This window comes from Heptranchias perlo, chromosome 40 (assembly GCF_035084215.1).
Source record: "Heptranchias perlo isolate sHepPer1 chromosome 40, sHepPer1.hap1, whole genome shotgun sequence".
NCBI classification, from domain to species: domain Eukaryota; kingdom Metazoa; phylum Chordata; class Chondrichthyes; order Hexanchiformes; family Hexanchidae; genus Heptranchias; species Heptranchias perlo.
Window position 1 is genome coordinate 8,315,402 of NC_090364.1, and position 23,791 is coordinate 8,339,192.

The following is a 23,791-nucleotide window of genomic DNA, read 5'->3' on the forward strand; positions in this document are numbered from 1 at the left end:
ATATTGGGGGAACTGGGGGAGGGCACCGGTAAGGGCACCAATAAGTGGGGGCAGCCACCAATAAATGGGGGAGGGCACCAGTAAGAAAGGAGGAAGAGAGAAAACAGGGAACTACAGGCCAGTTAGCCCGACATCAGTTGTCAGGAAAATGCTGGAATTCATTATTAAGGAAGTGGTAACAGGGCACTTAGAAAAACATAATATGATTAGGCAGAATCAACATGGTTTTATGAAAGGGAAAACGTGTTTGACAAATCTATTAGAGTTGTTTGAGGATGTAACTAGCAGGGTAGATAAAGGGGAACCAGTGGATGTAGTATATTTGGATTTTCAAAAGGCATTCGACAAGGTGCCGCACAAAAGGTTGTTACACAAGATTAGGGCTCGTGGAGTTGGGGGTAATATATTAGTATGGACAGAGGATTGGTTAACAGACAGAAAAGAGAGAGTAGGAATAAACTGGCCATTTTCAACTTGGCAGGCTGTAACTAGTGGGGTGCTGCAAAGATCAGTGCTTGGGCCTCAGCTATTTACAATCTATATTAACGACGTAGATGAAGGGACCGAGTGTAACGTTTCCAAGTTTGCTGACGATACAAAACTAGGTGGGAAAGTAAGCTGTGAGGAGGACACAAAGAGTCTGCAAAACTGCCTGAAAGGGTGATGAAAGCAGATTCAATCATGGCTTTCAAAAAAGAATTGGATAAATACTTGGAAGGGAAAAAAGTTGCAGAGCCATGGGAAAAGAGCGGGGGAATGGGACGAACTGGGTTGGCCTTACAAAGTGCCAGCACAGGCTCGATGGGCCGAATGGCCTCCTTCTGTGCTGTAACCATTCTATGATTCTATATAGACAGGTTAAGTGAGTGGGCAAGAAGGTGGCAAATGGAGTGCAATATGGGGAAATGTGAGGTTATTCACTTTGGTAGGATGAATAGAGGAACAGAATATTTTTTAAAATGGTAAGAAACTATTAAATGTTGGTGTTCAGGGAGATTTGGGTGTCCTTGTCCACGAAACACAAAGTTAACATGCAGGTACAGCAAGCAATTAGGAAAGCAAATGGTAAATTGGCCTTTATTGCAGGGGGTTGAAGTACAAGAGTAAGGAAGTCTTACTACAATTGTACAGAGCTTTGGTGAGATCTCACCTGGAGTACTGTGTTTTGGTCTCCTTACCTAAGGAAGGATATATTTGCCATAGAGGGGGTGCAATGAAGGTTCACTAGATTGATTCCAGGGATGACAGGGTTGTCCTATGAGGAGAGGTTGAGTAGAATGGGCCTATATTCTCTGGAGTTTAGAAGAATGAGAGGTGATCTCATTGAAACATATAAGATTCTGAGGGTGGTTGACAGGGTAGAGGCTGAGAGATTGTTTCCCCTGGCTGGAGTGTCGAGAACTAGGGGCATAGTCTCAGGATAAAAGATAGATGATTTAGGACTCAGATGAGGAGGAACTTCTTCATTCAGAGGGTTGTGAATCTTTGGAATTCTCTACCCCAGAGGGCTGTGGATGCTAAGCCGTTGAATAGATAGATTCAAGAATGAGATCAATTGATTTTGGACTCTAACGGAATTAATGGATATGGGGATCGGGCAGGAAAGTGGTTCCGGTTGAAGATCAGCCATGACATTAAATGGCAGAGCAAGTTCGAGGGGCTGTACAGCCTACAGCCTACTCCTGCTCTTATTTCTTATGTTAAACGTGGCGACTGGTTGAGGGTGGGGGGGGGGGGGGAGGTGCTGAGGCGTAGTGGATGAAGAAGAAAGGAATAGAAGGATATGCTGATAGCGTTAGAAGTAAATAAAATGGGAAGAAGCTTGTGTGGAGCATAAACACCAGCATAGGCCAGTTGGGCCGAACGGCCCGTTTCTGTCCTGTAAATTCTATGCATGTCTATGTACCTGTTACCTAGATGATCAGGCTGACACAGGAATTCCAGTTGTGCAGTGGGACCATGAGGGCATCACTATAATCAGCAGGGAGGAGGAGGAGGAGGAATCTACACAATTATCCAACGATTATATATATCAGCTATAAAATCTCTTTCCTTAGTAAATGAGACCATTCCAATTCAGAATATAGAACACACAACAAAATGTATAAAATTTTCCATGAAATATTGTGTTATTCTGTGTGACATTGCCGTGGTAATTAAAATCAGAATTATGGATGAATGAATGCAGCTCCCACTGTTAATTCCTGCAACAGTCAGAGATTCCAAAATATTGGGCATGGGCGTTAGGAAAGCTCTCTTCAATTTAATAGCAAAGCTGCAAAGTTAAACTCCAAAAGCTACACTCAGGCCTAACTGTACTTTTAATTGGCCCAGCTTTTCCATTACCCACCGTGCACAAATCACACCTTTGCTTCACCACAACCTCACTTCCCTCGCCCCCTCCCCGGTCAATGCAGATATACCCGTGAAGTTTCCTTGGCCGCATCAACAAAGCGCCAGAGCTGAAGACACAGCTTAGTTATTTGTATTAAATAGTTCGCACTTCCTGATTAAATATACTCAGCGTCATGAATAGGCACGCAACTACATGACTCTCCAAGAATGTCATCTCATTTGGATTATACTTTTCAAGCAACACGTGGAATATTTTTCCACCTGATGACTCAACTAACTGATAAGGACTTTATCTTTCAAGTAGCCAAGTCAACATATGCATCACAAATCACCAACACATTCTGTACCATAACTGAAACTGTATCAGTGCAAACAAGACAGACAGACTTACATTTATGTAGCACGGATCAAATCTCTCAAATTTCTCAAAGCTTCACGTCGAGCAAACTGCTTTAAGGTGCAGTGACTACTCTTACTTAAGCAAACTCGGCAGCCATTCTGTGCCAGCAACACCCCATCAACAGCCTCAAAATAAATGACCAGTTAATTTGTATTTTGTGGTATTGATTGAGCAAGCACACAGAGAATTCTTCTTCAAAACTGCCATGCGATCTTTAACATCGACTGGAATAAAGAGAAAGAACTGCAGTTTGAAGTCTTATCTAAAGGACAACTCTGACAATGCAGCACTCCCTCGGTACTGCACTTGCGTGCCAGCCTAGTTCAGGAATGTCCAAGTTTTTGTCTTTTTTGATATGTACCAAGAAGCCTCAGGCCATATATAAAGTTAAAATAAATACTCCCATTAATTTGTATATATCTACACCTGTTGATACTAAATGATCTTGACGTTCTGACCTAGAGTCTATGCATTAATTTTTAGAGCCGCCTGCTTTTACTGCAAAGTGTTCATCAAATGTAACTTTTTGCTGCAGAGCATGACACAATAATATGTGTAGTGAGACACCAAACAATTTTGAAGTGCTTCAAATAATCTGTCATATTACATCACTTACAATCCAAAGGACCTGCATCACTCCAAAGCTTTATCACTGTGTACATTTAATATTTCGTACGTATTTTTCCAAATTTCTCCGTTTTCGTACTACCCCCCTCCCTTTTCTCAGTAATTTTGACCCGTCTTCCCAGATATTGAATCCTTGCAGAGATACAGTCCCATGGACCTTAGTGCCCTCCAATACCTCACCCAAGTAACCGTTATTCATTTTCATGCCAAGAAAGTGAGCGTCAAGCGATTCATCCGAGACGGAATGTAGCACCCTTCCCGCTGCCCTACCTGAGATCAGCTGACTCAGCAGAGACTGGGAATCGAACCTCAGATCTTCCTGATATGTGTGATTCAGCTACCTCACTGGATAAATGCACTGAGACCTCAGGAGTCCTTTTCCCTCCTGAAGGAGGTGATGCTGCAGAGATATCAATGGGTGCAGCCACCCCTGTGCTATCTTGTCCAAGAGAGACTGTTGGGGTCACGACACAGCTAAGTCTGAATCTATTCCCATGTATAAACATGCAGTTTCCAGCAGAAGTCACTGGATAGTGGTTAGAAAAGGCAACAGAAAACATATACTTGCAATGGCATGCAACCAAATCCCTTTCCCCCCACACTACTGACAACATTTGAAATAAAACAGCTTCTATTCCATTAAACAGAGCCCAGCAACCAAAAATAGTTACACTTTAAAGCCTATGTACTTTTAAATTACTTTAGTTATAAAAAGGCTGTGAACTGTCTCTTCAGTGGCACAGCAGATTGACAAATTATTGAAAAGTTTACAACAGATCCAAAGGAAAACTTTACTCATTGATAATGTTTGGAATAATCTGATCAAGGCAAGAGAGACAAAAACACTGAGGTTGTTCAAGATGCAACTGGGTTTCAGGACAGAAGAGCTAATGTACTAGAGGGGATGTTTTCCTATCCCATCAATGTTTCACCTCCCCCCATCTCCTCTGAACAGACAAACTCCTGCTGAGGTACAGTTCCACATCCTCTGCTACCTCACCCAACTGTTATTCTTTATGTATAAGCCTAGACACTCACTGGCAGGTACTTAACTATGGATGGTATCACAGCTGAGCCTGATCCCATTCTCAAACAAAAATAAAATTGGCTGTATGGATGTTAAGTACAGGACCACTGGACAGCGATCAAGAACCCTGTTATTGATTTTTTTTTGGGGGGGGGGGGGCTAATTTCCAACCCCCCCCCCCCTCCCTCCAAATCTGTAGCACTCCTAGCACTGACCTAGCTGAGACCAACTGACCTCTGAACAGACTGGGGATCGAGCCAACAACAGACACCTGAATTTACATGGTGCATTTATTCCCTTGAATTACTTTTGGAGTACAATTACTTTTATTACATAGGGAAGGCCCCAGCTTTGCCAATCTTTATGGCTCAGCAACTGACTGAACCATCGTGTTCTGTTCTTGTTTTACAATTGTTTTTATATAAATAGGCCTCCCCCAGTCTGTACTTTTAACAGTTAATACTGCAACAGGAACACACACACACACACAGTTGAGTCAGAAAGTGAATGTAAAAGTATTCACAGCCTGAGGAGACAGTGGAGGGGCTTTCATATAAATGAAGTGACATATAACAAGTTGAGAGGAAGAGACTTACTTTTAATCAGTGAGTGGGTAATCCCCACCGCCAGACGGTAATGAACGTGGTTCTTGTTGAATGGAGATGGTGAAACGCGAAGCAACCTGCCGCTGAGAAGCTGCATTGGGCGCCAATCTCAGCAACCCGTCCCGCCCGGCTTGCCCCTCTCCTGCCCCGGCTACTCTCTCCGAGAAAGCCCGGGGATTGACCTGTTTCCGCTAGGCCTCGACAGACACAGAGAGAGAGAGAGAGGGGGGGGGGGGGGGGGGAGGGAGAGCGGCTCAAGTTTTGTGTGAAGAAGAAGGACAAAAAAAAAAGGAGTTAAGGGGGTGGTGGGGGGGGGGGGGGGAGGGAAAGAAAAGTGCGAGGGAAGGCGGCGGGGAGCTCGAGTTGGAAGAGGCGGCACAAAGCGTCTGCCCTTCCCTGCGCCGCGCCCCGGGCCCGTGTCCGCCTCTCGCTCTCTCCGTTGCTATTTACTATCGCTCACTCGCTCTGGCTCCCTCCACACAACATGTCCGCCCGGCTCGGTCCTCCTGCATCCCACAGTGCACCGCACCGCCAGAAGGGCGAGAGTGGTGGGTGGGGGGGGGGAGAGGGCGGACCATCCTGCGCCTCTGTACCCTTGTTAGCAATATTATTGCTTCACACTAATCTTATAATATTTATATATTTATAAAATCTCTGGTCGGGCCTCAGCTGGAGTATTGTGTCCAATTGTGGGCCCCGCACTTTAGGAAGGATGTCAAGGCCTGGGAGAGGGTGCAGAGGGAGATTTACTGGAATGGTGCCAGGGATGAGGGGCTTCAGTTATGTGGAGAGACTGGGATTGTTCTCCTCAGAGCAGAGAAGGTTAAGGGGAGATTTAATTAGAGGTGTTCACAATTATAAAGGGTTTTGATTGAGTAAATAAGGAGAAACTTTTTTATACTGGCAGGAGGGTCGGTAACCAGGTAATTGGCAAAAGAACCAGAGGGGAGATGAGATTTTTTTTTTCTAAGCAGAGTAGTTGTGATCTGGAATGTGCTGCGTGAAAGGGTGATGGAAGCAGATTCGATCGTATCCATCCAACATCTGTGCACGCCATTCTCCTCGCAGCGATCAGGAAAGTAAAACTTTGGGTTTTTTCTTCACTCCATAGCCTGGGTCTAGAGGAGCTGTAAATGGCGACAGCAGTGCTCTAGACCCAGCTTTTGTTTCCTAACCTGTCCCATTACCACCTTCCTTGCCTTGCGCCATCGTCCCTTTTGTCATTTAATCACTCCTGCCCTCCACCCGATCAAAGTCCTTCCCTTTTGTTCTTTCCTCCCCTCCCTCCCCCTTTCCCTGGCTCTGTACTTGCTTAAAAACTGTTAACTCTTAAACTTCTTCCAGTTTTGATGAAAGGTCTTCGACCTGAAACATTAACTCTGTTTCTTTCCCCACAGATGCTGCCTGACTTGCTGAGTCTTTCCAGCATTTTGTGTTTTTATTTCAGATTTCCAGCATTGGCAGTATTTTGCTTCTAATCTAGGCTGACACTTCAGTGCAGTACAGAGGAAGTGATGCATTGCAGACCTGCTATCTCCCAAATGAGACGTTAAACTTTGTATGCCTGTTCAAGTCAATGTAAAAGATTTCATGGCACTATTTGAAGAAGAGCAGTGAGTTCTCCTGATGTCCTGGCCAACATTCCTCCCTCAAACACCAATGCCAAAAAACAGATTAACAGAGCATTCATCTCATAAGCAAAATACTGCAGATGCTGAAAATCTGAAATAAAAACAGCAAATGCTGGAAAAGCTCACCAAGTGAGGCAGCATCTGTGGAGAAAGAAACGGTTAACATTTCAGGTTTAAGACCTTTCGTCAGAACTCATCTGATTGCTGTTTGTGATACCATGCTGTGCACGAATAGGCTGTTGCCTTTGCCTACAAAGTAACAGTGACTGCACCATCAAAAGTAATTCATTGGTTGTGAAGCACTTTGGGACATTCTGAGGATGTGAAAGGCACCATATGAAGGCAAGTTCTTTCTTTACCAGAGCTTGTGGAGTGCTACCACAGCAAGGAGTCAGTGCGTTCAGATGAGGGGCAAATATTAGAGGGAAAAAAAATCTCCCCGTAGACCAGGTAAACATCAAGGTGATGGGGGGAGATATATGTGAAAATAATGTGTGACATTGTGTGTGAGTTTGAAGTCCACTTCTGGTAGTAGGCGAGAATGTGGGTAATGTATTCCTTTGAGTCCCCGAGGGCTGCAGGCCAGCTGCATGACCAGGAGCCAGATATGCTGCAGAGCAACTATCAGTAATAATTCGACAGGGCAGATTCCCATTGCCCAGGAACAGCCCAAGCACTGACTGTGGGGGAAGGGTGGCAACGTCAGAGTAGAGCTCAATCCTATCCTCCCTTGTTATCTAAGTAGAAACACTTTGCAGCAAGGGTTGTTGAATAGTATTCAGGAACAGGAATCCTGGCTGAGTTTTCTCCCATTACCTCCTTCCTGGCTGAGGTCAGCCGACAGCACAGACCAGTCATTATGCTTGGTGCATTTCTGGTACGCAGGGTTCAGTTCCACACCAGGCCGTGGTCTGACCGACAGGTTTGCCTGCAGGCAGTTAAATGGCTAATCAGAGGTGAGGAATTCTGAGCAATGGAGTAGTTACTGCAGCCCTAAGACTGCATTACAGTCTTGGCAGTACCCTCCAGTCCGACTCCTGTATATTGTGAGGGATATATACATATATTGCAAATGATTTCCTCTACACGCAGAAAAAGTGACGACTCCAGTTAAAAGCAGTGAATGTTGTGTTAATTGAACATAAAAACAACTGTCTACATATCTGGTTAGGAATAAGATTGAAGGGAATCGAAACTTAACAGCACAGGAGGCGACTATTTGGCCCATCGTGTCTGTGCCGGAAACACAAACCGTCCAACGTGGGGCTTAAACCCATGACCTGAGATGAAGAATCTCATTCTCTACCGACGGAGCGAGCCGGGCCTCTATCGATAAATAACGAGCTACACGGTTTCAGTGCTGCTGGAACCAAAGAAATGTCATCTGTGCAAAGGAACTGGCCAACTATGAATGAAGACAATGTAGCTAAATAACGTGGAGTGATGCACAACTATAGATGGAGTCGGAAATTTTCCAAAGTTTCTCTCAGATGAGTGTCTCAACAAATGTATAACTTGTCTAATATAAAGCTGGTGATCGTTTAATGTAGAGTGTGACCATTATAAAGTGCATAATTGTCCATTACAGAGCCATTTTAGAGACAGGTGAAGGTTAGGTTTAAAAAAACAAATAAGAAAATCTGTGCCATTCAAACCATGACACTAAAATACAAGAGAAACTCACAGATTGGAACATTCAAATATCACTTTAATTTTTTCACAGAAACTGAATCTAACCTTTTACAGCAAAAACAAACTGCTTAACAAAACAACACCAGGTTATTACAGTCATATTGTGTTCACTTTTTATAAACATGGTAACATCAATATTCAATTGACTGCTTCTGAATTTCTGAATGCTGCGTGGAGCGATCAACACCATATTTAGTGCTGTGCATCCTCCAGGGTCAGCACTGGGATTGCCTTGCAGTCAGAGTGGAGACCTGCAACCACCACCCACCCCCCACCCCCCCCACACCTCATCAGAGCTGCATCTGACCCTCAGAACCGTAGGTAGAGGGTCAGACCGCAGTCCCTCGTCAGAGACAGAGCAGGTCGGCAACCCTCGAGGCCAGCAACGCCTTAATGGATCATACCATCCTGTCATGTTATAAATGTATCTTCCCCCATCTCCATTAATGGTTTCAGTTTTCCACATTAGCTTGAAGATTAAAACGTTTGTGCAAGATAACAGGGTTTAAAAATACCCCACCCCCAAATTAAAAATCAAATTATTTCTCGTTAACAATTAGAATAATTACTACAGCGAGCACTTCAAATTGCAGACCAGGGCGCAGCAAAGGCGTTCCGATATCAGAGTGGGGTAATTATTCAGCAGCTTCACCACTTTGAAGTCATTCATCTGGGTTTGTACCTCACATCAGCAGTCACGAGATCAATACCCAGAGAGCACAGACAGTCACTCGGAAACAAACCTCACATCCCTCGGGGAGGGGAAGGGGGAGAGGGGAGAAAAGAGGCTGTTGATGGCAGGCAAATCCCCACAACACATTTGCTCATTGCAGTTCTATTGAGTCAGGAATTCCACAGAAAATAACTGACTATAAATCTCTACCTCGCTTGGCCTTTCAGCGACTTAATCTATAAACAGAACACGTGCACCAAGAAAGATTTTAAACAGCAAGTGACTGAAATTGTAAAATGGCTGGTCACAGGCTGTGATTGTATTTATCCCGCTGACCGTTAAAAATAAACAAATGGAGGAAATTGTACACAGAGCAGAATTTCAATGAGAAGGGTAACTGGGAAATGTTCTGGACGGATTGGTGCGCAAATGTTTAGGATCAGGTACGAGTCCACCTCGAATTGACATTAAAAGATTAAATAAATGTTTGTTAAACGGTCCTTTTATAAGTGTAATATATAGGCTGGTTCAAAACACACCAAGCTTTCCAGCCTTTACAGATCCCAGTAATAGGAAGCCATTTGAAAATCAGGTAACTTCTCTCCTACAACGCAGCATCAAAAGAAACCACTGCAGGGCAGCCTTCACAGACCATCACCGATCCATCCCATTCTCCTCTGGTTGGCTGAAGCAAATTCGGAGTAGTTGTTCACAGAACTCCAACTCTTCCTGCATTTAGCCAATTAAAAATAAAGTAAGACAGAATTCATTCTTTTTTTCTCTCTGCCAACCCTTCCCCCCCCCCCCTTTCTTCTCCTGAAGGGACATGCCATCCTGTGGTAACTCGCCCAAATGGTCATTCATTATTGGTGAGCCTGGAGAAGTAGTGTCAGGCTATTTGACTACAGAAGGCATCACATTCAGGCCCCAATCCAGTCCTCATATGATGGCCAAACACAAAGACACACGCGCCAGTTTTCCAACTGGGGCCAACAGAATAGCAAACGAAAGCTGGAACCCTGATTGATTTTCTCTCCCGACCTAGTGGTGCTGAGCCCAATCGCAGTGACCTAATGCTTGACTAAGAGCAAATAACTCAGCACAGACTAGGACATGGCAGAGGCATCAAAGCTGGTGGCTTGTGCCCTTTTGGCTGTAGTAAAGTGTGGAGTGAGGTTGCAAATACTGAAATAAATAGAGGGCTAAACGTTATTTGCAATAATCACCAATCCAATAAGCAAGAAAGTGTATACAGCTTCTTCAATGAGGCAACGTGCATGCAGCATTTACATACAAAAGGGCCTCAAACGACAAATTATATTACTGTTGCAGTACCATGGAATTGTGGCAGGGGTGATGTGATCCATTTGACACAGTGTGTACACCTCAAACCTTAACCTCTTTACTTGATGGACCTGCTCTGACAATGAAGGACTCAGCCCAATATATGCCCAGCAACACCACCAACAGGGACCTTGTGGTACTGCAGCTGTTTGTAAAGCTTTTAGAATATAATTTGCAAAATTACAAAATGGTCAGAAATGTTATTTTTGAAGTGTAATGAATAGAAAGAAAATGGGGTCTGGTAATTTGCAGCAGGCTCAGAGAATTCCACACACTACCAATGAAAGCAAAAAGTACTGACTTTCAAATAAGAACAAAAATGCAAAAAAATAAATCTATATTATAAAAAGAATAAAGAGGCACTGGAGAAGGTGCAGAAAAGATTTACAAGGATGATACCAGAACTGTTATAACTATCAGGAAAGACTGAATAGACTGGGACTCTCTTCTCTAGTTAAGAGACGGCTGAGGGGTGACCTAATAGAGGTCTTGATAGGGTCTCCACTAGTGGGCACGTTGATGAGGTACCAGAGGGCTACCTGTGTCAGCACAACCATGCCATCTTCAGGGAGGAGAGAGAGTAGAAAGAAAAGTTTCCAAAACTTTTACAAATCTAGTTACAAATATTCTATGATTGTTCTGGAGCTGCCCTCCCTTGTAGGAATAACAACTTGCATTTATATAGCGCCTTTAACACAGTAAAACGTCCCAAGGCGCTTCACAGGAGAGATTATCAAACAAAATTTGACACTGAGCCACATAAGGAGATATTAGGACAGGTGACCAAAAGCTTGGTCAAAGAACTAGGTTTTAGGGAACGTCTTAAAGGAGAGGCGGAGAGGTTTAGGGAGGGAATTCCAGAGCTTAGGGCCTAGACAGCTGAAGGCACGGCCGCCAAAGGTGGAGCGATTAAACTCTGGGATGGGAAAGAGGCCAGAATTGGAGGAGTGCAGAGATCTCGGAGGGTTGTAGGGTTGGAGGAGGTTACAGAGATAGGGAGGAGCAACGCCATGGAGGGATTTGAACACAAGGATAAGAATTTAAAAAGAGGTGTTGTCAGACCGGGAGCCAATGTACGAGCACAGGGGTGATGGGTGAATGGGACTTGTTGCGAGTTAGGATACAGGCAGCAGAGTTTTGGATGCGCTCAAGTTTACGGAGGGTAGAAGAAGGACGGCTGGCCAGGAGAGCATTGGAATGGTCAAGTCTAGAAATAAGCAAAGGCATGGGTGAGGGTTTTGGCAGCAGATGAGCTGAGGCAGGAGGTGGGAAATAATAATGACCAGCTTATACCCAATATTCCCGATGTCAGGCTTGCCCCAAAATCTGATATGCACCTGAAATTCTTCCTGATCTTTCAGCATCCGTGATCTCTCGATCAGAATATCCTCCAGGCCCAGCTCCGGTTCTTGACACTGCTTCACTCCACGAGGGAAATCCGTCACCAGGCTGCAGAGGAAAGAAACATTCAGACGAGTCGCACAAAGAAACCACGTCAAGGTCCTTTCACACAACGTACATGACCCTCCCTTTGCCACTGTGGGAAGGTGTGGCACAAACTGCATTTTTGCCTACTTTGGATTTTTAACATGTATTTTGCATTGTTGAAAACAGCCAAGTTCACTCAGGTTATTTCTCAACAGAAAGGCCATCAGTTCACACCAGACAAGTTGGCTGCAGAGGGCTCCACAAGAGTTTGTTGTTTAATTGACCCGAGCCATTACATTCAATCACACACATCTTTGCCATTGTTGATCCAAGGTAATTATGAAAGATGCAGTCAACTTCTGCCTTTTGTTTCAGTATAACTTCAAGAGGTTTGGATCATATTTTTGTGAGTGAGCCTGACTGCAGTGACGATGCCAAGCCACCTTGGCCCAAATCAAATGGGCCCAGTCAGGCCCATCCTGGGACAGTGGACTTGATTGACAGGTGTGTTAGAGCTTGGAGAAGGTAATAGGGTCATTGATTGGCTCTAGTCCTCTTTGACAGACAGCTCAGGGTCAGGGATCTTGTATTACGAGGTTATATTGGGCGTCATGTGAGCAGTCGACAGCCAGTGTTTCAAGCTTGCAGCCAGCAGCCCCAAGAGCTGTGTCATTAAACTTTGTACTGATTCAGCAGAGGAGCTAGATCAGACTGAAACTAGAGCAAACCACCTTCTAAAATCTATGTTTACAGAATGAGAGTGGCGTCTTATTTTCTTCTTGAGGAGTGCAGAGAAATGCATGTTTCACCGTGTTATACCGTTTAATGTTCATTCATCGATCTTATGTAAATTAAACAACTTGTTGATTCAGATTTTTCAAAGTGAGGAGAATCACGTGGTGGCACATGATAGATTCCAGTAGCTGGTGTAGAGTGTAAGGGTTCTCTTACAATCCATGGTCATGCTAGATTTACCTAGATTTTGGGCAGAAAAAGGTACACACCAGATCGAAGGGGGACACAAGGTCCGTCTGCCGGAGTGGCCGGTGACACACAAACCGAGAAAACAATCGAGCGTAAAACTCCAAAAGAATGACAGAAGGCCTCTCACAAATTACAACTTGTAGCCACTTTAAACTACAGGCTTTCAAACTCCTCCGGATTAAACGTCTGCTGTGGATTTGTGTTTATCATTTGTTGGTCCCCACGTTAGATCTGTTACTAAGTCCACCAACTTCCACTTCTGGAACATTGCCCATTACGCCCCTACTGCACCCCCTCTACTGCCGAAATCCTCACCCACACCTTCCTTACTGCAGGATTATGTCTCAAATGCTCTTTTCCTTGGCCTCCTGACATAAACTTCAGCAAATCTGCAACTACTTACCCGAGTCCCCTCCCACACACCCTGATCCCTGTCTCCATTGAATCGACTTCAGGATCCCTATCCTCACTTTCATATCCCTTTTCCAGCCTTGCCCTATCCTAGTTCATAGAATCATACAGTGCAGAAGGAGGCCATTCAGCCCATCGTGCCTGTGCTCACTCTGAAAAAACGATCCAATTAGTCCCACTCCCCCGCTCTTTCCCACTAGCCCATATTTGGGAATTCTTTGCCAGCCACCCCATTCCTGCTCCAATTCTCAGTTTCTCTAACTCTGGATTATTAGTAGCCCCCCACCTCCTCCATCAGGGGCAGATCCTTCAACCACTATGTTCCTACCTTTCAACTCTCTTCCTACATCATTTGTCCTTGCTATCTCTCTTTCTGCCTTCAAAAGCCTCTTTTATAAACCTCTCCCTATAACCATGCTAACAGTCTCTCCTGCCCAAGTGCCTTTAGAAATCATAGAATGATACAGCACAGGAGGAGGCCATTCGGCCCATTGTGTCCGTGCCGGCTCTTTGAAAGAGCTATCCAATTAATCTCACTCCCCTGCTCTTTCCCCATAGCCGTGCAAATTTTCCTCCTTTACTTCATGCTTGGCACCCACCTCCCAAGTTATGAGGAGCACTGTAGAAACACAAATTGTTGCTGTACATATAGGTCTGGAATGCCCCAATCATCCCAGTCAGAAAAGCAACGGCGAAGGGAGGGAGTACAATCGGATTCGGTACTCCTGGGGTGGGGGTAAATCAAAGATGGCCACTTGCTTTCTCCTCTTGCACCTCCAGAAAGTTCCAGATATGCCCACCGTACACAGATTTTGCTCCTCCTTGTATTAAAATCAAGACTCAATGCACCAGCTTCCCCTTCAGCTCATTTGTTTCTGGCTAATCGGGGGCCCCTGCTGGAAAGTGTGTGGATGGTGAGCGCGAATAGGATCAGGTTCGACATATGAAGTCCTCCATAGTGAAATAGTCTGCTAACACTCGCTGTGCAGGCTCATGTGAGCAGAATAGCTGCCTGAGTGGGCAATTGGAGGGAGGCCGATGCCCTGGGATAGTATGTCAGGGCCTACAGTGGAAGAGGAAATAAAAGGAGGCAGTAGAGGCAGACTGGAAGTTCAGAAGGGGAAGGAGGTTTGTCGTACCTACCTGCACAGTGCACCCAGAACGTGCTCATGAAAGGAATCATGTTCTGTCTGTATGAGTGACACTAACTGCTGCACCATCCCCATTGAGCATAGAACATCTGTGGGAAGGAAAACAGCAAACTTTAATCTTTACTGTTGGACTTTGGTTTGAAAAATTTCAGTGTCCTCGCTGCATTTTATTTACTTGTCCCCCGTCTTTTTAGACACTACTCCTGTCTTTCTCTTGTTAAATTATGCTTCAGGGAGCTGCTCGCAAGTCGCCAGGACTGCTTGGAGCACGGGAAATTTTAATCTGTTGAGAACTCCCTCGCTGCACAAGTGCAGTGCACCTCAGTCTGGCTCTCTCAATGTTTCCATCAAGACGGTTTTTCTCCTGTCCCCTCCTGAAGCACTGGCTCTTTGCTGGGGTGCAGTTCCACGTCCATCACAATCTCACAACCAAATAGCCATCATTCATGTACAAGTGTTGGCAGTCTATTGTTACATGGAGGGCCATCACAACCAAGCCCGATCCTGCCTTTACCCGAGGTCCATGCAGATGTACTTCCAACAATGATGGGAACAGAGGCTCAGTGTAGCCTATGAACATAAAATATAGGAGCAGGAGTAGGCCATACAGTCCCTCGAGCCTGCTCCGCCATTCAGTAAGATCACGACTGATCTTCGACCTCAACTCCACTTTCCCGCCCTATCCCCATATCCCTTGATTCCCTTACAGTCCAAAAATCTATCGATCTCAGTCTTGAATGTAAACGACTGAGCATCCACAGCCCTCTGAGGTAGGGAATTCCAAAGAATCACAACCCTGTGAATTTCTCCTCATCTTGGTCCTTAATGGCCGACCCCTTATCTTGAGACTATGATCCCTAGTTCTAGACTCTCCAGCCAGGAGAAGCAGCCTCTCAGCATCTACCCTGTCACGCCCTCTAAGAATTTTATACGTTTCAATGAGATCACCTCTCATTCTTCTAAACTCCAGGGAATATAGGCCCATTTTACTCAATCTCTCCTCATAGGACAACCCTGTCATCCCAGGAATCAATCTAGTGAACCTGGGTTGCACCCCCTCTAAGGCAAGTATAGCCTTCCTTAGCAACCCAACACATAGCAGCTAGCTCAGCATATGCAGAGATTGAAACCTGGGGCTTTCTGGCCTGTGAAGTGAGTAGTGTTGAGGAGGTGCCTGGATAAGCTTTACTTGATCCTTACTCTCACTGGCATGAGAGGAACAAAACTACCAGCAGTGCATCGACACACTGTGCTGCTATTACGGCTCTTATCTAAGGAAACTTCATACATCCATAGACCAGGAACAAATGCCTCAGCATCAAACTGCATTAATCCAAGCTCCCCCCCGCTGACAAGTTTAGCATCAGTACCAAGTGGTTTTGGCTTTGCACTGACGCTAAAGTTGTGGAGTGTAAATCGTGTGAAGGCCTAAACTGTCTCCCTCTTTACTCCTATGTCAAGGCAGGCCCTGGCTGCATTTTCACTAGAATGACAGTGTCGGCGTGAAGCAAGACCGTTCTGCACTGATTCTACAGCGACTGCGTGAATGCACCCTGAGTAAATGTACAGACTGGTGTGCTCCAAAGCCATTTAGAGCAGGAGGTTCCAGATACAATATCTGGTCCACATTGCTTCAGATCTCAGCCTGGGCAGCAGTTGGAGAGCGACATTTAGCTTCAGTGGCCCTGATAAAAGGGTAAAAAGCACAGATAGGACTCCTGATCTGTGTCCAGCGTCTGCTTCTAAAAAAGTGTGTGTGTGTGTCTCAAATAAGGGCAGAATCGAGCTAAGCTAAGAGGTCCCCCATGATTGAATAGCCTGCCAATACTTACTGGGGATAACCGGCCGGTGTGGAACTGTATCCAAGAGCGAGTCAGCACCTTCAGCAGAGGAGAGGAGAAAAATGGGAGAAGGAAAACATTAAAAACCCTTCGCAGCACATTATCAGCGGGCAAGGTAGACGCCCCTCCCCACCAAAGTTTTATCACGACAAATTCTGACCTTTGTGTTCAGGGTTGCTGATGAGCAGGTTCTGCAGCAGGAACGCAGCTTTCACCTTCAGCTTCTCAATGCCGCTCTGCATGGCTCTCATTAAGACCGAGAAACCGTCGTGGTCGACAAACTCGAGTAAGCCAGCCTCCTGCTCACGCACCAAACCTGAAAGGGGTGGGGAAAAAAAAGAGTTCAATTAACATTATCAACTTTCAAATGCTGTTCAGCATTACAAACACCAATTACTGTAGTAAAAGTATACATCCAGCACAGCAGATACTTGGATCTGAGCCTCAGCCCAATTCTTAAGGTATGAGTAGGCTATTCGACTATCGAGGCCATCACACACAAGGACAGCCATGTCTTCCAGAAATGTCCATATACAGGCACACTTTTTCAGCAGGAGACACTAAATAGTGATTAGGAGTGGCTAATCCCCTCCCCCCCCCTACAGACCAGGGATACTGGGGCTAACTCTAACACCCCAGTGAAATCAACAAACTCAGCACAAACCAGGAATCAGAAGTGGGAGTTTTTGGTCTGCAGGGTTCAGCACTATTATCTGATGGTGTCTTTATCCACTAGTCCAACAAAGGTACTAAGCTGGAATTTCCCTCACCCATTGCAGTCTGTGGCATTTGAGAAACGGAACGGGTTTAATGCCAACGCAGTGAATCTGCTGGACACATTCTCATTTAGATTGTTTAAGTGGGCTCCCGGGGTAACCCCTCCCTGCCTGCACTTTGGAGCCCGCCACCTGGTCAGGAGGGGGCATGAAACAGGTGCCTCTGCAGGATTCTTCCTGATGTCTAATTCCCTTCGTGGCCTCGTCCCTCCCTATCTCTGTAAACTCCACCCCCCCCCCCCCCCGAACTGTCCGCACCTCTGACTCTGACCTCTGGTGCATGCCCTGACCCTTTGTGCCGCCATGCCTTCAGCTGCCTAGGCCCCCTGCTCGAGTTACCTCCCTAAACCTCCTCTCCGCCTTTAAAACCCACCCATTCAACCAAGCATTTGCTTATCCCTCTTAACATCTCTGATTTTGGCTTGGTGCATTCTTTTTTCTTTCACCTACGGACTCCTTTTCTACATGAAAGGCGCTATATAAATGCAAGTTGTTGTTGTAAGGAGTCCCCACCCAATTTTCCACCCCGTGCACCCCAACACATCTGGAAGACTGGGGCTAACAGAGGAAAATCCTGCTTGCCTTCTCATGAGAAATAAAGCTACTGTCTCCCTCCTCACCTACCACTCTCTCTCTCTTCCCCACCCCTCTCCATACAGAATCTTACAGCACAGAAGGAGGCTGCTCGGCCCATCGTGCCTGTACTAGCTCTCATGATCACGCAAGGCTAGCAGCACTTACACGACACAGCAAAGAGAGCCTTGATTCGAACCATGTCGTTGTCATCGCTGTTCAGAAGCTCCAGGAGTTTGGGCATCGTGCCCAGGTTCAGCACGTGCTCCTGGACGAAGGGGTTGTTCTGGCTGCACGTGCCAATGAGGTGTGCCGTCCGCCAGCGCAGCCCGGGGTCCGGACATTCCAGGAAGTTCTCCACCACCATCTGCATGCCAGACAGCTTACAGAAATCTGAACAAAGCAAAGAGAACGTTAATAAGCCTGCCTCAATTGGCCCCGGGGTAGTGAGTGGAGAAAATCAGCAATGGCTCCCACTCCCAATCGTGTCCTACGTTACAACAGTGACTACACATCAAAAGTGATCACTTGAAGGTCGTGAGTTCATGCCCCACTCGAGACTTGAGCCCATAATCCAGGCTGACACTCCAGTGCAGTACTGAGGGAGTGCTGCACTGTCGGAGGTGGCATCTTTCGGATGACACATTAAACAGAGACCCTGTCTGCCCTCTCAGGTGGATATAAAAAATTCCATGGCATTATTCAAAGAAGAGCAGGGGACTTCTCCCCAGTGTCCTGGTCAATATTTATCCCTCAACCAACATCACTAAAATAGATTACCTGGACACTTGTTTGTGGGACCTCGCTGTGCATAAATTGACTGTCTCATTTCCTACATTACAACAGTGACTACACTTCAAAATTACTTCATTGGCTGTAAAGGGACGTCCTGAGGTTGTGAAAGGCACTATATAAACGCAAGTCCTTCTTTAAGTCTGAATAAAATCGGAAAATGAATCCCAAGCCTCACGGACAACTTCACTTACCTCCTGCATTGTCGAGATTTTCGCACAAATCCGCCACAGTATCGAGTGCATTCCATCTCCTCCCTTCCTCGTTTGCATCATCCTCGCACGTTTCGTGCAGGATTTGAAGACAATCTTTGATCTGCTTAAGTTCATCCAGCTGTCCGTTAAATGCATCCGACAGCGCGTCCTGTAACCACTGTCTGCGCTGAGGGGACACAGAAAGAGATCGCAATTAAATGGCAGGAATACGTGCTCTACACAGAGAAGCAGACGGCTTCTGTATCATTGGACTAGAGAATTGGAACAATGTCTCCTCCCACACTGATAAAGCAGGATATAACCGAGCTACATAATCCAGAGGTTCCCTGGCCCGATCCCTGGTCTATGCTGATATCAGTGATGATAAAACGACAAGACTACAGATGTTGGAAATTTGAAATTAAAAAATGGAAATACACAGCAAGTCCATCAGCATTTGAAAAGACAAGTTAATGTTTCGGGCGGAGACCCTTCATCAGAGCTACCTGAGATGACCCTACTATATCATCCAGTAGCTCACTTTTTTTTTTCAACAGATTTTTTTTAAAAATGCATTCACAGGCTTTTAAACCCATTACCTGCTTCTACTAGGTCTTAGTATTTGTTTTTATTTCAGTTGTGATACTGCCCTCCAAGATCACATCCTCACTGCACATGCACTTTCCAGCAGGAGTCACTGGTTTAAAAAACTGGGACACTGAATGCCCCTACTAACAAACACAGAAAATGCTGGAAACACTCAGCAAGTCAGGCATAGTTCTGATGACGGATCACACCTGTAACGTGAACTTGTCACTTGACACTGTGCCTGACTTGCTGAGCGTTTCCAACATTTACTGTTTCTTGTTTCAGACTCCCAGCTCACGTCAGCTAGCTCGGTACAGACCCGTGATCGAAGGTAAAACCGTACGCACAGCGCAGTGCCATACTGGGCAAGCCTTTAAACAGTGGACCATTGGGGGGGGGGGGGGGGGGGGCGGTGAGAGAGAAAGAGAGAGAGAGATGTCAAGTTGTAACCAGTGGATTCAAACTTACCTCTTCTGGCATAGGGTGTAATTCAGGAGCTGTGTCACCCACTGACCCTGCCTCCACTGCGAGTCTCAGCAGACCCTGCAGATTGTTTGGGTGTTGCCTGTTTCTCTCCGGTCCACCGTCCGCCATTTTAAAGAAACCTCAATCTGGAAAAAAAAAATCACCCTTATATTCATTAAGCAACTAACGTGCATGGGGAAAACCTTCAAAGCCGAACCAAATTCTTTCCACCACTCCATAGAAGTGGAGTACCCCATTGCTTTTGGAAGTAGCACGGATACCTGGGCAGGAGCTAACTTATTCCTAACAGAAGCAGTGGCATGGTATTACAGATCAGGTAGGTCCCAGGTCTGATCTGAGTCAGCTAATCTGTCAGAATGGTACGGACGGTACTAAAATTGACTGGGGGAGGGGAGGCGAAAGGAAACAAAAAAAAAGCAGTGATGTTTGTTGGAAGACACGAGTGTGCCAACGACAGGAGAGAGCGGACTCAGGTTTCTTTGTGACACCCCCTCCCCCCTCGCTCAAACAGCTAACGTTTATAGGCTGGGTTCATACCTACAGAATGGCCACTTGAGCAAAGTATCAGAGGGCAACTGGTGTCTGAGGAACATTACCCCAGCCAGTAGAGGAAGGGCAAAAATTGGCCAAAAAAATCATTTTAAATATTAACTACACTAACATCCAGATTTCAGAATGGTCCCGCTCTCATTTTGTGAACCTTTTATCTTGCTCACAATATCATGTGTTTTTAACCATAAAACACCAAAAAACTGACACAGTAACGTGCAGCATGAAGAATATTCCCATTCTTATACCTTCACATACAAAAGTTCCAATAAATGAAACAGTGTGCAGAGAAATAAGAACATATTACCATATCAAGATCAAATTTCATTCTGAGCTTTCAATCAGCTTGGCTCAGTTGGTAGCACTCTCACCTCGAGTCAGAAGATTATGGGTTCACACCTCAGTCCAGGACATGAACACATAATCTAGGCTGTCAGGTCAGTGCAGTACTTGGAGACCCAAACTGAGGCCCCATCTGTCTACTCATCTCATTTGCTGCTTGTAAGACTGGGATTATGCTTCAAAAGTAATTAATTGTCTGTTAAGTATTTTGAGGATGTGCCATAAATGTGAGCTTTTCCTTTTCCTTTCTTAATTTGGAATGAATAATTCAAAACACAGGTTTTCAAATTGAGGTCCCTGGAATCCTAGAGGATCTATGAGGTCATCAGCTTTCTAATGCTTGTCAAATTACCATCACGTCATTTCTGTTGCTTTATACTGATACAAACAAATAACAGCAGTTGCCTTTTAACAATGGGACAGAAAGAGGCCATTCAGCCTCTCAAGCCTGCTCAGGCACTCAATTAAGTCATGGCTGACCTGTACAGCAACTCCATTTACCCACCTTTGCTCCATATCCCTTAATAACCTTGCCTAACAAAAATCTATCAATCTCAGTCTTGATCATTCCAACTGTCCCAGCATCCACAACCTTTTGGGGGAAGAGATTGCAGATTTCTACCGCCCTTTGAGTGAAAAAGCGCTTCCTGATTTTCCTCCTAAATGGCCTGGATCTAATTTTATTACGCCCCCTCGTTCTTGATTCCCCCAACAGAGGAAATAGTTTCTCTGTACCGACCCAACTGAATGCTTTTAACATTTTAAACACCTTGATCAGATCACCTCAATTTCCAATGCAAGGCCACTATTTCTCAGAATTCTATCTCTTGTTCCTTATCAGCTCCAGATACCCAGTCCTACACACTCCTCTCCTCTTCTCTGAATCCTCATTGTACTATGATTTGAGCAGAGGTTCATCTGTATAGCCCGAGTCTTAAGCATCCCATGGATGGGGCACAGAGCGGGACATATGGCTACTACCCTTCGTGTGAAAAAATGCTCCCTGATTTCTCTCCTGAAAGGCCTAACTCTAATTTTAAGATTAACACTATTCTTTTGAAAGTTAGGTCGGGTTCCCAGGAGTCTGTGGATATTTGCAGGGTTGGGGGGGGGGGTCCCCCAATACAGCTCAGTTTGAAAACCAGTGTAGAAACTATACTGAAGAGCATTATTAATATCAGAACAGTGTCTAGTCATGGTGCCCCAGTCAACACAGTGTGTGGGGCAGCCTGTCAATTTTGTATGTCCCACTGTAATGCCTCTCACTACACTCACCTGACGAAGGAGGAAGCCTCCGAAAGCTTGTGATTTCAAATAAATCTGTTGGACTATAACCTGGTGTTGGAAGACTCCTTACATTTGTCCACCCCAGTCCATCACCGGCATCTCCATACAATGAACATGTCAGAATGGACCTGTAATTTGCCTCACTTTTTTTTTTGTTATAAACCTCCCCGTATTGTTGACGGCCGAGTATAAATATAATTCCCTCTGCTATTTTCCCCACACAGACCGTCATTGAACATAATATCCGCACAGAGCGATCTCCGCCGACACCTGCCCTCTCCAGCATGGCGGCCGCCGCCTCCCAAACAATCACAGGCTGCACTCCCCCCACCACCCCGCCCGCGTTAAATGTACTTTTAAAAGACCATGAAGACCTCTCTTACCCACTCTCGCTGTCTCCGTCCTCGACGGTGGGAACTTCCCGCTGCCCTGTTAAGCCGCTGTCCTCTCCCACCCAGAAGCTTCTCCACTTTTCCAGACTCTTCCAGCGTTCAGTCCATGGGCGCCACCATCTTACCGGAAACCGCGTCATCCGGCCGTTGTCCTCCGCCTCTGTGGCGTCAGATAACCGGAAATGACCCAATTGCAGGGCAATTGGGTCGCTGCCGTCGCTGCGCCGCCATCTTTGAAAACACTGCCCCGCAGGACTGTTTGTGCATTTTCTCACTAAAACCATAAGGTCGACGCTGGGTTGCTCCAGTGTCATCAAATAAAAGTGCTCCCTTTTTTAAATGAGGGTAACAACCAACAAGGAACTAAACCATAAAACAAATGAAGCTTATTAAATTAAATAATATTACACCTAGTGTCCAGTATGCCCTCCAGTCCCTGTCTCTAGTCACATTCATTTCTCCCCCCTTTCTGCTAAAGGCATGAACTCTTTTCTGGCACATGGTTCCACGGGCACCGACCTGTCTCCAGTGGCCATTATGTAGGGTTGCCAATTCTCTTAGGAATTAAAGGTTAATCTACTGGACACTGCTGCGAGCAACCCGGAGAATAATCGTAGCGGCGTTAAAAAAAAAATCATTTTCTTTGAACAATTTTGCTTATTAGTTATAAAAAGAATATAGCTCTGTGTGGGGGGGGGGGGCGGAAAGGCTGTTTGACTGGGTGGGGCGGATGGGAGATGGTGTGATGAAACCTCCAGGAATACATCCAACCACAGATGGCAACCCTACGAGTGAATGTAGGCAGAGTATTTGATTGTGAGACAGGGCAGCACTGCCGAAAGAGCCCACCCTCACTGAACAGGCACGCACGCCTACCCACACCTTCCAGCAGGGAACAGTGATCAGAAGCAGGAACCAAGTAGGGTTCCCAACTGTGGTTGGACATGTTCCTGGAGGTTTCAGCACATGATCCCCAACCGTCCCGCCCAGTCAAACAGCTTTTCTTCCCCTATCTCCAATATTTTTATAACTACTAAACAAAAGTGTTCAAACAAAATGATTTTTTTTTAATGTCCCAAAGCTTTTTCTCCCAGTTAGCTTGCAGCAGTGTCCAGGAGATTAATTTTTAATTCCTGGAGACTCCAAGACATAAGAACATAAGGAATGGGAGCAGGAGTAGGCCACACAGCCCCTCGAAGCTGCTCTGTCTTTCAATAAGATCATGGCTGATCTTTGACCTCAACTCCACTTTCCCACCCTATCCCCATATCCCTTGATTCCCTTAGTGTCCAAAAATCTCTTGATCTCAGTCTTGAATATACTCAACGACTGAGCATCCACAATCCTGAAGGGTTGGCAATCTTAGAATCAAGCCCAATTTATCCCTTCCTCACCCAAAATTATCTCCCCAGGGCATCTACCACTTGGCTTGGATGAGCTAATGAACCTAAGCTGCCATGAGTCATATGTGAGCTGAGATAGTGAGTGGGAGAAGGCTATTTGACCAGGGTATCTCAGCCAAGCTCCAGTCAGTCCATCCTTCAAAACCATCCCCCAGGAAGAGACAGCACCTCCAGGAAGGGAGGGGGAAGGTTTCTGCACCTCAAAAACAAAAAAAACATAGCACAACAGACAGAATGCAA

At 45.6% G+C, this 23,791-nt stretch overlaps 2 protein-coding genes and 1 long non-coding RNA gene across 5 annotated transcripts in view; 1 reads left to right on the top strand and 2 right to left on the bottom strand.

Annotated features, from left to right (window-relative positions):
* Window positions 1-5,525, bottom strand: part of LOC137305647 (serine/threonine-protein phosphatase 6 regulatory subunit 3-like) — a 91,367-nt gene extending 85,842 nt beyond the window's left edge. For both annotated transcript variants that reach the window (XM_067974536.1, XM_067974535.1), the window contains exon 1: window positions 5,006-5,525. The gene's annotated coding sequence lies outside the window, so the exon portion shown is untranslated. The remainder of the gene's footprint in view (window positions 1-5,005) is intronic.
* Window positions 5,526-6,818: 1,293 nt separating this feature from the next.
* LOC137305651 (uncharacterized) lies at window positions 6,819-19,470 on the top strand. Its single transcript, XR_010958731.1, has 3 exons — window positions 6,819-11,901; window positions 11,998-12,115; window positions 17,605-19,470. It is a non-coding gene; the product is annotated as an uncharacterized lncRNA (long non-coding RNA).
* hspbp1 (HSPA (heat shock 70kDa) binding protein, cytoplasmic cochaperone 1) lies at window positions 8,605-22,295 on the bottom strand. Of its 2 annotated transcripts, XM_067974537.1 has the most exons (9): window positions 22,140-22,295; window positions 19,561-19,703; window positions 18,505-18,691; window positions 17,687-17,911; window positions 16,330-16,485; window positions 16,161-16,208; window positions 14,321-14,417; window positions 11,692-11,803; window positions 8,605-9,739 (listed from the first exon to the last, which is right to left on the bottom strand). In XM_067974537.1, exons 2-9 carry the CDS (start codon window positions 19,684-19,686, stop codon window positions 9,665-9,667), a joined length of 1,026 nt encoding a protein of 341 aa, XP_067830638.1. In that variant the 5' UTR covers window positions 19,687-19,703; window positions 22,140-22,295; the 3' UTR covers window positions 8,605-9,664. The 2 variants fall into 2 exon arrangements, with proteins under 2 accessions (XP_067830638.1, XP_067830639.1); XM_067974538.1 differs by lacking the exon at window positions 16,161-16,208.
* Between the last annotated feature and the right edge of the window lie 1,496 nt (window positions 22,296-23,791).

What these genes read in the sequence shown, in the direction of transcription:
- hspbp1 (XM_067974537.1), bottom strand. Translation starts at nt 19,686, where the DNA reads ATGGCGGACGGTGGACCGGAGAGAAACAGGCAACACCCAAACAATCTG. An exon ending in AAATCTCGACAATGCAGGAG is followed by an intron (nt 17,912 to 18,504) that starts GTAAGTGAAGTT and finishes TGCTTTGTTCAG; the next exon opens with ATTTCTGTAAGCTGTCTGGC. An exon ending in GGCTCTCTTTGCTGTGTCGT is followed by an intron (nt 16,486 to 17,686) that starts GTAAGTGCTGCT and finishes CACCCCTTTCAG; the next exon opens with GTTTGGTGCGTGAGCAGGAG.